Source organism: Ceratotherium simum, chromosome X (assembly GCF_057802395.1).
Source record: "Ceratotherium simum simum isolate JZ-2026a chromosome X, ASM5780239v1, whole genome shotgun sequence".
Lineage (NCBI taxonomy): Eukaryota > Metazoa > Chordata > Mammalia > Perissodactyla > Rhinocerotidae > Ceratotherium > Ceratotherium simum.
The window spans coordinates 127,153,000-127,166,328 of NC_141940.1; the positions used below are offsets into that span (position 1 = coordinate 127,153,000).

The following is a 13,329-nucleotide window of genomic DNA, read 5'->3' on the forward strand; positions in this document are numbered from 1 at the left end:
GTTTATTCGCCAGACCTGGCACCCGCCTGCGGGGATTCGTGGGCACCGCGCAGTCGACGAAGCGTCCTAGGTTCAGTTTTATTTTTTAACTTTACTTTTGTTGGAACCACGCCCTCCCCGTCCCCAGCCGGTCCCGGTCCCGCCTCCCAACCTTCCGGGCTGGGGCGCAGCAAGCACGATGGCCTGCCCGCGCGTCCCCTGGGGGAGCTCGGCGGGGACCCCACCCTCCCCGAGGCCGCCCGCCTCCTCTGTGGCTGGGGCTGGGGCAGCCCCCACGCCCCCGCCTGGCGCTTCCAGGGCGCGGGCGGAGCGCGGCGGCCACAGCGACACCCCTAGCTCGGCTGGCCGTGTCCGGGCCGGCGCCGGGGCGGGCGGGGAGAGCGCGCGGCCCCGCCCAGGCCGCTTCCGCCCGGCCCCCCATTAGCTCGCACGCAGCGCCGGCGCCGGTGGCGGCGGACCCGGGACACGAGGAATGAACAGGGAGCCGGGAGCCCGCGGCCGGGACCCCGCCTCGCCCCCGCCAGCCCGGGCCGCGCCCCCCGCCGAGGCCGCGCCGCCGCCCCCGCCTCCGCCCGGCCCGCCGTGCCCGCCCCGCGAGGCCGCCGGCTACTCCCACCAGCTGCTGCTGCTGCTGCTGCAGTGAGCGCCGCCCCGCGCCCCGCCATTGTCCCCACCGCTCCGCCAGCCGCGCCGGGCCGCGCTCCGGGAGGCGAGGGGCGCGCATGGGAAGGCGCTGCTGATGCCGCCGCCGCCGCGCCGCCCTCCGAGGCTGCGTCCCGGGAAGCCCGGTCCCCCGTGCCCCCCGGCCCGGCCCGGCGCCCCGGACTTGAGCGCGCCCCCATGGAGGCGCCCGGGCTGGCCAAGGCGGCCGCGGCGGACCCCAGCCCCGGGGAGAGCCCGGGAGAGACCCCCGACGGGGCGCCCGCGAAGTGCCCCAGCCCCGAGGCGCCTTCGCCCGAGCCGCCCGCTTACCGCCTGCAGGACTTCGACACGGTGGCCACCGTGGGTGAGTAGGACGCGCGGGGACCCGGCCCGCAGGGGCGCTCGGCGCCACCCGGGACGCTGGCGTCAGACAAAGGGCCCGTGTGCCGTCGTCCGGCCACCTCCCAGGGAGGGCCCTGCCCGGCCCGGCCTGCTCGGGGTCCCCGCGCTGGGCTACCCCTGCACCCTCGCCACCAGGCGCGCCGAGAGTTGGAGGGCGTCTCCCCGGCCCCCGGGAGCTTCCCCACCTGCCGGCACCCTGCCCTGCGCCTCTAAAAGCTCCTTATTTAGATCTACTCCCCAAAACCGCCCTGGTGACTGGGCCCCCCCGACGTCACAAAACTTCCTGGTGGTCACCTCACTTTGGGGACCTCGAGCGTCCTCCCAGGCGGGGACCTCCAGGGACAGAGGCGGCGGCCCTGAAGGCACCTGCAGACCGCACCTTGGCCAGCCTTCCTCTCTGCCCAGCGGCAGGATGCTCCCGTGTGGACATTAGACATAACCCGGGGGGTGGGGGTGGAGGGGACAGGTGTCCCGTGGCTTTATGGGGGCCGGAGGTGGTGGCTGGAGATGAGCTACGCATTTCCTGACACCGTGCATGCTTTTCATCTTGTTCATCCCAAATTTAGCATTGTTTTATCAGACACTTATTTCCTTTGTCCTCTATCGTTGAACTTAACCCCAACCGGGCGGCTGGAAATATAGGTTTCCAGTTCACTGGGCACCTGGATCCCCAAACGCGCTGGTTTGTGGGACCACTCTGCGTGGGTCAGAAGATCCTAATCCCATGTCAGTGCTGGATTCCAGCTGTGGGGACAAGCCAGCCTGTGGCTTCTAAGTGACTCTTGGTTGCTAAGGGGGTTGTGCCAACCTGTTGCTTGTCAGGAAGATAAACGGGGAGCAGGCCATGCCGCGTATGACTGTGGGGCAGGGGTGTTCAGGTACTTTCTTGGGTGTCCCCCTCATTTTGGAAAGGAGGAAGCTGGAAGCAGTGGGCTCCAGGTCGTGACTCACGGCTTCATAAGACCAACAGAAACAGCCAGAGTGGCATTGAAACTGCCAGCCGAGAAGGGCCCCTCTCTTTTCCTTCAGTGGCCTCCCTGCACTTGTGTAGATGGCTGTGAGGAAGGGGTCCCTGGGAAACCTGGTTTGGGAAGCAGAGCATGGGGGGCACCCTCCTTGTCTCTCTTGCTTCTCTCCCTCTCAATGCTCTCCTCCTCCTCTCCGTCTCTGTCTCGTGACATCTCTCTTTCTCTCCCTCTCTGTGTCCTATCTCCCTGTCTCCCTCCCTCCCTCTGGGAAGCTCTGCTGGGCTGATGTAAAAGGTGGCAGTGTTTCACAGGACAGTAGGGTGGGACAGAAACCCAGGCCAGCGCAGTTACAGGTAAAAGCACAGTTAAACAATGCAAAGCTGGTGGAGCTCCCGCCGTCCCTTGGCACACAGCACCAGTAATTGTATTTCGTTTGGGCACACGGATGGGCCTATTGTGAAAGGTTCCCTGTGCGGAGGTTCCCCGGGTGGAGGCCAGGACAGCGGGGTGAGGGCAGGCGGGTGGGCTGCAGACCTGACAGATTCTGGTGTCGGCAGTCACGTGGGGGCCCTGTGGGCGCTGCCACGTGGGTGTAGGGTGCCCAGAGAGTTATCTCATCCTTAAAAATAGAATGTTGCCGCCTCTGGGGACCAAGAGGGCCAGGCTGGGCAGAGTGGGAGGAGTGAGGAAGTGAGCTCTCTTTTTTGATTGAGTCGTCTTTGCCGCTCTTAATGAAGAGGATGCTTGTTCTTAAAGGATAACTTCCTGTGGGTTCCAAGGGTGTGAAGGGAGAGCCTGGTTACCCATATTCGGGATGTTGGACTAGGAGTGGAGCAGGGACCCAGATGTGTGTGACAGACCCAGGCGTGTGTGTGTGTGTGTGTGTGTGTGTTGCTTCAAAGCTTTGGTGACATTTTCTGCAGTCTTTTACCTGAACCCCTTTTGTTTAATAGTGGATAAAGATTAATCTGAGCATGATTAACCTTGGAGACTAAGAATAAGCTTTACAAAATCCCAAGCCTTTCGGAACCATCACGATCATGTCTCTGAGCCACAATCTGCAGCAGTGTGTTAGATGATTTCATAAGGCATAGTGAGGGGCTAGGTGACCCCTGTACCTGCAGTTACAACCCAGTCAGGGTGGGCCTGAATTCTCTTCTTCCTAAGCTTCCAACTCAGGAAAAGATGTTCCTTATTAACGGCTCCTTGCCCCCATTCCCACCCCAAACAGGCAACCACAGGGGTTCTGAATTGTCTGAAGGTGTCTGTATGCAGTTGTCCAGCTGAGCAATGCTGTTCTCCACGACATAAAACCAACCCACAGGCAAACAAACAAGAAGCAAAAAACCCCCAAACCTTTCTTTAACCTTTCTTTACTTATCACAATCCCCGCCCTTCGGAACCTTCTAGAATGAGTCGGGATGAAGAGACACTGCTGGACTCCTCCCTGAAGGTCGTGCTAAGTCCTTCCCCATGAAGATGTGCATGTATTTTCATCTGGTCTGACCTCTTCTCATGTGAGTGAGTTACTCTTTTCCTCACCAACATGCTGTTGTGTTTTTCATCCCTCCGTCTTGCATGGGGCAGAATCGCTGGCTCATGCTCGCTGAGGACATGGTGAGGACGTTGATGTTGTGAGGATGTTCACATTTCAGCACAGGTAGACTGCAGCAGGTGAACACATGTGCAATTCTGTAATTTAGCAAACCCTGCAGTAGCTATGGAGATGCCAGGACTGTTGGGGGAGACACCGTGAACCCCAGACCCAGGTAGAAACAGACGGCCACGTTCACGGGGCGGGCACGACAGCCTGGTGATAGAATAAGGTGGAACGTCGGTCATCATTTGGTCTCAGAGGCTCTTATTTTGTGCTTTTGCATAAACTAGCCCCATGGGAATTTGTCAACATTCTAGGTCGACCAGTTCTCCACAAATTCAGATAGTTTGGAAGAAAGGTCAGCTTGTGTTGGTGAAAAATCTGATGATGGCATTTTTTTTTAGAGCACAGAAGAGACTTTGGGGCACATCTGGGCTAAACTGTGATTTCATAGATTGAGAAACTCGGGCTCAGAGTGGCCACACTGCTCAACAGAGAAGAAATGGTTTGCAACACCACTTTCTGCATTTCGGGTCCATATCAACAAGCTTGATTTCTTTCCTTGAGCGTGAACAATGGTGCCATTAAAAAATACTTATTTGGAAATAATTATAGGTTCACAGGGGATTCCAAAAATCCCCTGGAGTCCCAAGCGTCCTTTGCGAAGCTTCCCCCCATGGTGACATCGTCTGTAGCTGTGTCACAATATCAAAACCAGGATGTCAGCATGTGTACAATCCTATAAGAGACCACAGACCCTGTTCAGTGCTCCTCAGTTTTCATGAGCACTTTGTGTTTGTGAGTGTGGGTGCCTGTATGGTTCTATGTAGTTTTGTCTCGTGCGTCCATTGGGGCAGCCAGCACCCCCAAATCAAGGCACAGAACTCATTCCCTCAACACAGACAACTCGCTCATGCTTGACGCTTTTTATTTTTTAACTACTACACATCACACGATGCGAATGTTGTGTTTTCTCAAGATCTAGGAGGCCTTCCTTAATGAATAATTAATTATAGATGGTTCTCTCTAAAGCACTTACAGTCATTTTCCTCCATACCGATAGGATTTTCTCCTGCCATCTTGGTTCCCCTGCCTTAATTTCACTCCCTCTGACCTTGACTCTCATTTTACTCCTGCACCATCACACCGGCACACCTCCAGAAGGAGTGGGATCTGAACCAGTGAGGTATTACTGTGCACGTAAATGAATCATCATATGGGTGGTGTTGACATAAGCCATTGTCGATAGTGTTTTTTATTGCTTAACAATACACAGAAAATTGTCTCCACCCTTCATTCTCTTCATCTTGCGTGGGCGCGTTAGAGTAAACTGGTGAGTGTCCGTGCATGACAGTTGCAATGTAAGAGCATCACAGGAACTTGAAGAATTAAATAAAATTTTAGAAAAAGAACATTTCCAAGTGTTGCAGGTTGTTCTCTTCATTTTTTAAAAATTGAGGTGAAATTCACATAATATAAAAGGAACCATTTTAAAGGGAACCGTCCAGTGGCATTTTGTACATTCACAAAGTTATGCAGCTATCATCTCTGTCTGGTTCTGGGACATTTTCGTCACCCCGAAAGGAGACCCCTTACCTATGAAGCAATCATTCCTGTATCCGCATCCCCTAGTCCCTGGCAACTGCCACTCTACTTCCTGTCTCTATGGATTTGCCTGTTCTATGTTCCTCTTCATTTTACAGACTCGTCTTTCTCACTTTCCGTCTCCAAGGGGATGAGGAGCCAATGTGAAGAGAAGGTGAGGAGATCCAGAGCCAATAGCTCCCTGCTCCAGAGGAGAGGAGGAAAATGGGCCTGTGGGAAGAAAATCTGGGATGGGAAAGACCAGAGGAGGACAAACTAGGAGTAGAAACGTGCAGAGCGCGAGAGAGAGTGATGAGGAAACAGGTCACAGATATATGCACACAGAACTTGCTGTCCTAGGGTGAATAGTGTCCCCCAAAATTCATGACCTCTCAGAACCTCAGAATGGGACCTTATTTGGAAATAGACTCTCTACAGATGTAATTAGTGAAGGCTTGAGATGAGGGCATCCTGGATGAGGGTGGCCCTAAATCCAATGACAGATGTCCTTATTAGAGGCACAGAAGAGAAGAGACACAGACACAGAGGAGAAACCACAGGAAGACGGAGGCAGAGATGGGAGGGATGTGGCCACAAGCTCAGTGATGCCTGGAGCCCCAGAAGCTGGAAGAGGCAGGAAGGACTCTCCCCTGGAGTCTCTGGAGGGAGTGCGGCCCTGCCACACCTTCATCTCAGACTCCTGTTCTCCAGAACTGGGAGAGGATGAATTCCTGCAGTTTTAAGCCACCACAGGCTTGTGGGAGCCCCAGACAACTAACAACACCTGCCAAAGAGGATTGCAGAGCTGCCTTACGTTAGGTCCATGAGTAAGTTTCCCCAAATCCTTGGAGGTGGACCACATCCGGTTACGAGTTGGACACTGTTTTCCACGAGTGACCTCATCCTAGATAGCCTGTGAATGTGGTTAACTCGGGAGAGCCATGTGTTCATTTCAGAGGATGAGGCATCCACAGCTCACTGGTTGAGGAAAGTCATCCGCAGAGCTGGATGGGGCAGAGCCGAGAACTTGCTCCTTCTCCCACTTCCTCTCCTGCTCTCTTCACCCTCCATCGTCCCCCCAAAGAGCAGAGGGGTGAGACCTACACACAGTGTCCACCTCATCTTGTCACTCCCCTTTGTTAATCCAGGACTAGAGCTGGCTTCCCACATTGCCAGCCCAAGGGGTGCCATCTTGAATCAGTCCTGACCTTGGTGTCTTAGTCCATTTGGGCTGCCATAACAAAATACCGTAAATTGGGTGGCTTATAAACAACGCAAACTTATTTTTCACAGTTCTGGAGGCTAGAAGTCTGAGACCAAGGTGACAGCATGGTCACCTTCTGGTGAGAGATCTCTCCTGGGTTGCAGATGGCTGTCTCCTCAAGGCGGAGAGCAGAGACAGGAAGCAAGTTCTCTTGTGACTCTTAAAAGGACACTAATCCTATCATGGGGACTCTGCCCTTGTGACTCATCTAATCCTAATTACCTCCCAAAGGGCCCACCTCCAAATACCATTCCATTGTGTGTTAGGGCTTGAACATATGGGTTTTGGGGGGACACCACATTCAATCCATAACATTCGGTTAGCTCCTTCTTACATGTTGCCCTGCCTTCCTTCTCCCAAACTCCTGCCTTTGGGGTGAAGGTGGCTGCCCCAGGAGTAGGCTCACTTTGTCACATCCTGGAACCCCTAGCGGAGGACACCTCTCTCCCTCTGTTTGGGGACAGCCCTCCCTGGCTGTACTTGGGTCACCCATGTGGATGGGGACATGGCACCCTGATGGTGTTCTCATACCTGGTTCTGGGATGGGTCCCAACACAGTTGGGGACCACCAGGGAGGCCACCTTTGCCACCAGAAGAAAAGGGCAGAGGCACCATATGACACAGATGGAAGTGTCGGCTCCGCCTTGCCCTCCGTGGGCTCACGAGCAGCCTCTAACCTGTGTTCTTTTTGGGAGAAACATAACTCAGAATTCTCAGGAAACCGCTTTCAGTCTTTATGGGAGCGTCACCCTGGGGCTTTCTCTGTATCCTCCCAGGCTTTTTTCAAACAACCACAATGTGTCACCACATTCACTGCCATTTGAAATTTTTTCCTCTTTTCTTTGGAACTCTACGTACCCTGTTTCTTGCTGGGAAGAAGAGAATAGTACTGGATAATAAAGTTTCGAGCTCATAAACAGTGTGCTGGGCAGAGTACAGTCATCTCCGTTGATTTCACAAGGATCCCCACGATGAGGCTGGCTGATGCATCTGGGGTCCCCCTTCTCTGCACCACGTGTCAACTGTAGATGGCATTGGAGTTATTGCCTCCCTTCCGTCTTTCATCCCCTCCCAGTGTGTATGTCTTGCTTCCCCTGGAATGAGAGGCATCGTACTGGAGGCAAAAACCATCTCCGGGGCTGTCTGCTAGCTGGGTATCTTTGGGCAGAATGTGTTCCTTCTCTCAAACCTTCTTTGCCGTCAAGAGAACGTGGCTTATGATGACATCGCAGAGTTTCTGTGGGCAGAGGAGCTAATGATTTATTGTGGTGCTTGGCATGGCTTGGGCGCCATAAAGGGCAGCCACCCGTAGCGCCATCATCCATTCATGTATTCACCCACACATCGGTTGGTTGGCCTGTCCCTATCTGGCTGGGACCTTCCCGGAGTGCACTGAAAGTTCTCCATCTTAGGAAACTCCTGGGTCCCGGGCAACCCAGGATGGTGGGTCTGCCTACTCACCAGATCACTGAGCACCCCGTAAGTGCCAGCCTGTGCTCTGGATGTGGGAGATCATCGGGAACCCAATAGACGGGGGTCCCTGCGTCTTGGAGTTTACATTCCAGGGCAAGAGGCAGACAACGTGAACTGAGCGTGTTACGTCCATTCGGTGGGTTGTTAGAATGCCGCCAGAACTCTGGGGGAGAGCAGCAGAGTGGGTCACCAGGATTGGGGTGACGGCAGGTTGTGGAGACGTAGGGGCATGCTAACATGGGAAAGAGGAGGTGGCACTCTGCCTGTCCCGCATCCAACCATCTCCATCATCTTCATCACCATCACGACCACCATCACTTCTGACACTCATGAAACTTGTTTTATGAAATTCGTACAACATAAAATTATTTTCAAGTGAACAATTCAGTAGCATTTAGCAAATGTGCAATATTGTGCAACCATCCCTTCTCTCTACTTCCAAAGCATTTGCATCACCTGAAGAGGACACTCTGTAACATTAAGCAGTCACTCCCCATCCCTCTCCCTCAGTCCCTGGCACCACTAATCCAATTCCTGTGTCTTTGGATTTGCTTATTGTGGACATTTCATATAAATGGGATCATACAGTATATGGACTTCTCTGTCTGGTTTCTTTCACTGAGCATAATGTTTTCAAAGTTCACCATGCAGTATTGTGTGTCAGTGCTTCACCCTTTTCATGGCTGAATAATATTCCATTGTAATGGGTGGACCACATTCTGTTTATCCTGTTCTGTTAGTTTGCTTAGAGAAACAAAGTACCACAGATTAGGTGGCTTAAACAACATTTATTTCTCGCAGTTCTGGAGGCTGGAAGTTTGAGATCAAGTTATGGGCAGGGCTGGTTTCTCCTGAGGCCTCTCTCCTTGGCATCTAGACACCGTCTTCCCCCTGTGTCCTCACATGGTCTTCCCTCTGTGCGTGTCTGTGTCCTCATCTCCTCTTCTTATAAGGACACCAGTCCTATTGGATCAGAACCCACTCTAATGACCTCATTTTACCTTAATCACCTCTTTAAAGACCCATCTCCAAATACAGTCACATTCTGAGGTTCTGGGGATTGGGACTTCAACATGAACATTTTTTGAGGGGAGGACACAATTCAGCCCATTATAGCCGTGCAACTTTTAATGCACCAAATGATACCTCAGTCCCCTTAGAGTTCCCATAATGCAGAAGTTTACCATCACCCCACGTAGATTTGGCTGATCGGCTTTGAGGGCAGGAAGTAGGATTCTTTTGTGACAAAGGGCAGAAGACTGTGGTAATAGTTTGAAGACCATCTCCCTGCTTGGTCCTGGCATCAGCTCTACCTGCCTTTCTTTTGTGCATCACTCTCCACCACTCTCCTTTCTTTCTGTCCTGGTCATTTGTAACTCCTGTCACATAAAGGTTTCCTGGAAGGTCACCTTTAGTGACCACTATGAGTGGTCAAGAAGTTCCACCAGCATTCTTCTTCTTTTTAAGAATTGTTTTTATTATGGTAAAATACATATAACGTGAAATTCTCCATTTTAACCATTTTTAAAGCGTACGATTCAGTGGCATTAATTCATTCACACTGTTGTACAACCATCACCACTATCTATTTCCAAAACTTTTCCATCACCCCAGACAGAAACCCCACACCCATTAAGTGGTCACTCCCCATTCCTGCTTCCCCAGCTCCTGGTAACCTCTGATCTCCTTACTTTCTTGATGAATTCACCTCTTCTAGAGATTTCATATCAATAGTATCACACAGTTTTAATCTTTTTGTGTCTGGCTTTTTTCACTCAGTGTAATGTCTTCAGGATTCATCCATGTTGTAGGGCATATCTGCACCTCATTCCTTTTTATGACCCACCTTCCTTATTCTTTCTCTGCTGGAGGCTGGTCTCTGCCATCCCCTGTAGGTCTTTCCATCACTGCTCATGAACAGTGGTCAACGCATTTAAGAACCAACACAGTGTTCGGGGTTGAAGCTCAGGTTCCCGAGTGAGTGATTGCGACAGAAGCCATCCCTCTCTGCCAGCCCAGCTCCCACCTCCGTGTTCATTAAATGAGTGGTTTCATGATGCTTGCAGACTTGACTCTAGATCCCTCCCGTCTCTCACACATCATCCTCAGGGAGGTCTCAGTGAAGAGAGAGACCCTGTGAGTGGTGGAGACAGTCCCTCACTGGGGCCACTGAGCTCTCTGAGGTCAGCCTGCTGAACTCTGATGCCCAGAGAGGTGCTTCTCCCAATCGGCTTGGCAGTTGTGTGCATATGTGTGTAGTGAGTGTTGTGTTGTGTTCCATCCCTTGAGGATGAGCGGGAGGCTTCACTTTTCCTCCATAGAATGACCCTGAGCTGTGGCCATGAGCACTGATGGCTGTGGTCCTTCCTGCATCACCCGGGAAGTAAGCACATCTCACCAAGGCAAGCATTATCATCACCACCATCATCATCATCATCATCATCATCATCATCATCATCATCATCATATCATCATCATATCATCATCATCATCATCACCATTTTGCAACAGCCCAGGCTCATCTCATTTTCCAGGACGGATGGTGGTGGTCTTTGCATGGATTTGGGGCTTGCTCCGTTCAGTAGACCTGTCATGCATGTGCCAGGAGCATTCACCCCTCTGCTGTACGGGGCACCTCCTTGTTCCAGCTCCTGAGTTAGAGAGTCAGGGGCAGGGCAGGACCCCAAAGGAGCCTATCACAAGGTCATCTTTCTTCGGTCTCCTGCTGTGATCTTTCTTATGGTCTTTCACACCATGTTCGTCTCCTATGGCTACTGTAACAAATTACCCCAAACTTAGTGGCTTAGAACAACATGCATTTCTTATTCTACAGTTCGGCAGGTTAGGAGTCTGAAGTGGATATCACTGGGTTACAATTAAGGTGTGGGCAGGGCTGAACCCCTTCTGGAGGCTCCAGGGGAGAATGCGTTTCTTTGATTGTTCCAGCTTCTAGAAGCTGCCCACACTCTTTGGCTTATGATATCTTCCTCCATCTTCTAGGCCAGCAATGTTGGGTCAAATCCTTCTCATGCTGCCATCTCTCTGGTTCTCTCCTGTCTCTCTCTTCCACTTATAAGGAGCCTTGTGATTCATTGGACTCACCCAGGTAACCCAGGATCATCTCCCTATCTGAGGTCAACCAATTAGCATCTGTAATTAGCACTTTGAAACTCAATTCCTCCTTTGCCATGTAAACTAACATATTCACTGGTTCTGGGGATCAGGACCAGGACATCTTTGGAGGAAGGGCATTTTTCTGTCTATCACAGAGATTTGTCTATGCACTGTGTACGCCTCGCCTTAAAATTGGCCCCACTTGAGAGTGGGTGGTGGAGTGGGCAGCTGCCCTCCAGCCTGGCCTCATTCTTGTCCAGCTGCATTGACTTCCACGAATGGAGAAACCACAGTCACAGTAGAAAGCTCTTGCATTACCGCCCAGGAAGACAAATGCTAGCTCCGATGCGCAACGAATGTGGCCGTAAATCTGTATATGTGTGTGTGCCTGCTGGGGAAGGGATTAATTGAGTTAATTGAGGCTCTCACGTCTATGCTGTCTTCTGCCTGGCTGGAACTGTGTACAAGGACTAATTGTCACCTCTGTGGGGCCCCTCCACTGTGCTGGGCAAGCAGAACCAGTTCTAATGAGCCTCAGTGACAGAATTATTGGAAGATGAGATGGCATAGCCTTACCTTCTAGGAGCTTGAGTCTGTCCCAGGATGCACTTTCAGACATGCAGCTCTGAGCCATGTGAGACCAGCTCTTTCCGGGGTAGCTACACGGAATCCCAGAAGCAGAGCTTGCATCCACCTGGAGGAGGGAGATGAAGGAGGCAGAGGGAGGCTTGTTCTCGGGGAGTCTTCAGTGTGTTGATTTATTTGATAATATGGGTGAATACATTTTTTTTTTTTTTTTTGGTAAACTTGGCAGGCTCATTTTTCCAAGGTTCCCTCTTGGAAAAATAATAAAACCAACACTGTGAAGGCTTCTAAGCAGCTCCTAATTCCAGGAGCGTTTTTTTCCCTGCATTTCATGGGTGGAGTCTTGGATTCTGCGCTGGGTTGGGTGAACAGAAGGCTACCTCCTTTGCTTCACCATTAGGGCACTTAAGTCAAAGTCCAGTTGGTGTCTAGATTACATTTAAATAGGAGAAAATGTGATAAATAGCCACTCACTGCATTTGAAGTTGTCCAGCGATTCCTCCATTAAATCACCATAATTTTCTGGAGGCTCGCTCCATTGGGACACCCTATATCGGTGATGAAAGTGGGTTGGAGGGGAGGTGTGCATTCCAGGATGCAGATTCATTCCTTCCTCCTCCAGCACGGCTGGGTCCTGCTCCCCTGCGGTGTAAGGACGTAGTGGAGATTCTTCCTGTGGGAGGCTGCCCACAGCCCTGTGAGTCAGCCTTCTCCTCGTGAAGGAGTTTCCTGTAGGACACCTCTGGGTGGTGCTTCCAGCCTTTTATCTGATGTCACGTGCTCCAGTGGCCTCCCCAACACCCGCTTGGACCTTGCCATCCTGCTCAATCCAGGAAGATTGTCAAGGTTAGACCCTGAGCTTCAGGGGCCCCGCCCACTGGATAGTTCCATGTTTGATAAGAAGATCCACCTTTGGCTCCATCTCTCTTGCACTGGCCTTGGTTACTCCACTTAACCATTGGAAAATTCATCCTGGTTTTTCCACCAGGTAACAGAAAAAAGAAATGGTCTCGCAAAATCCCTGCTCAAATGCACAAGTTCCTACAGATGATTGCAACTGATGCTACAATGTATTGAGCACGGCTCGTAGGAAGGCACTGTATTGATTCTCTTGAGGTCCTTAGTCTGGACACATTTTAGATGAGGCATCTCATCAAGCAGATTTGGAGGACAACCTCCAGAAATTTCTTTGAAAATGGTTGACATTGAATTTTGTTGGTGACTACACCTGTTGGATCCTTGTCTGGGGAGCCACTTCACAGAACAAAGGGCTGTGCAAATGTGGGGCTGGGTGTGGCTGGCGAGAGCTTGGGCTCATCGGAAAGAAGTCCTTTGTCATGCTCAGGGCACCTGGAGTCTGCATGTGGATGGGCAGACAGAGGTGGGACTCTGGGTGTGCCCCAAGCATGCATGCCTGGGTGTGTATGTTTGTGTTGGGGGCTTGCAATTAGGGGGTGAGAGACAGGGCCACTGAGCCAGCTTATGTTTGGGGACAACTCCAAAAGAAATCTTTCCGCACAGATTGAAAAATCCAGCTTGGAGTGACAGTGTCAAAATTGAGACGATATTGAGAAGGCAAACCCTCTAGAATTCCTCTTCATGGGAAGTGGCTTCCATTTGGCATCACACATTAAGAAAAAAAAATAATTTGTGTAAAAAAATCAATAATGTCTAGAGTGTTACGTGGATTTTTGTCATTG

At 51.7% G+C, this 13,329-nt stretch overlaps 1 protein-coding gene across 1 annotated transcript in view; it reads left to right on the forward strand.

Moving 5' to 3' along the window:
- The first annotated feature begins 476 nt into the window (after positions 1-476).
- Positions 477-13,329, forward strand: part of LOC147912036 (cAMP-dependent protein kinase catalytic subunit PRKX) — a 104,091-nt gene continuing 91,238 nt past the window's right edge. Inside the window, exon 1 of the mRNA XM_087426690.1 lies at positions 477-1,006. Within this exon, the coding sequence (XP_087282816.1) occupies positions 841-1,006 (166 nt within the window). The 5' untranslated portion in view covers positions 477-840. The remainder of the gene's footprint in view (positions 1,007-13,329) is intronic.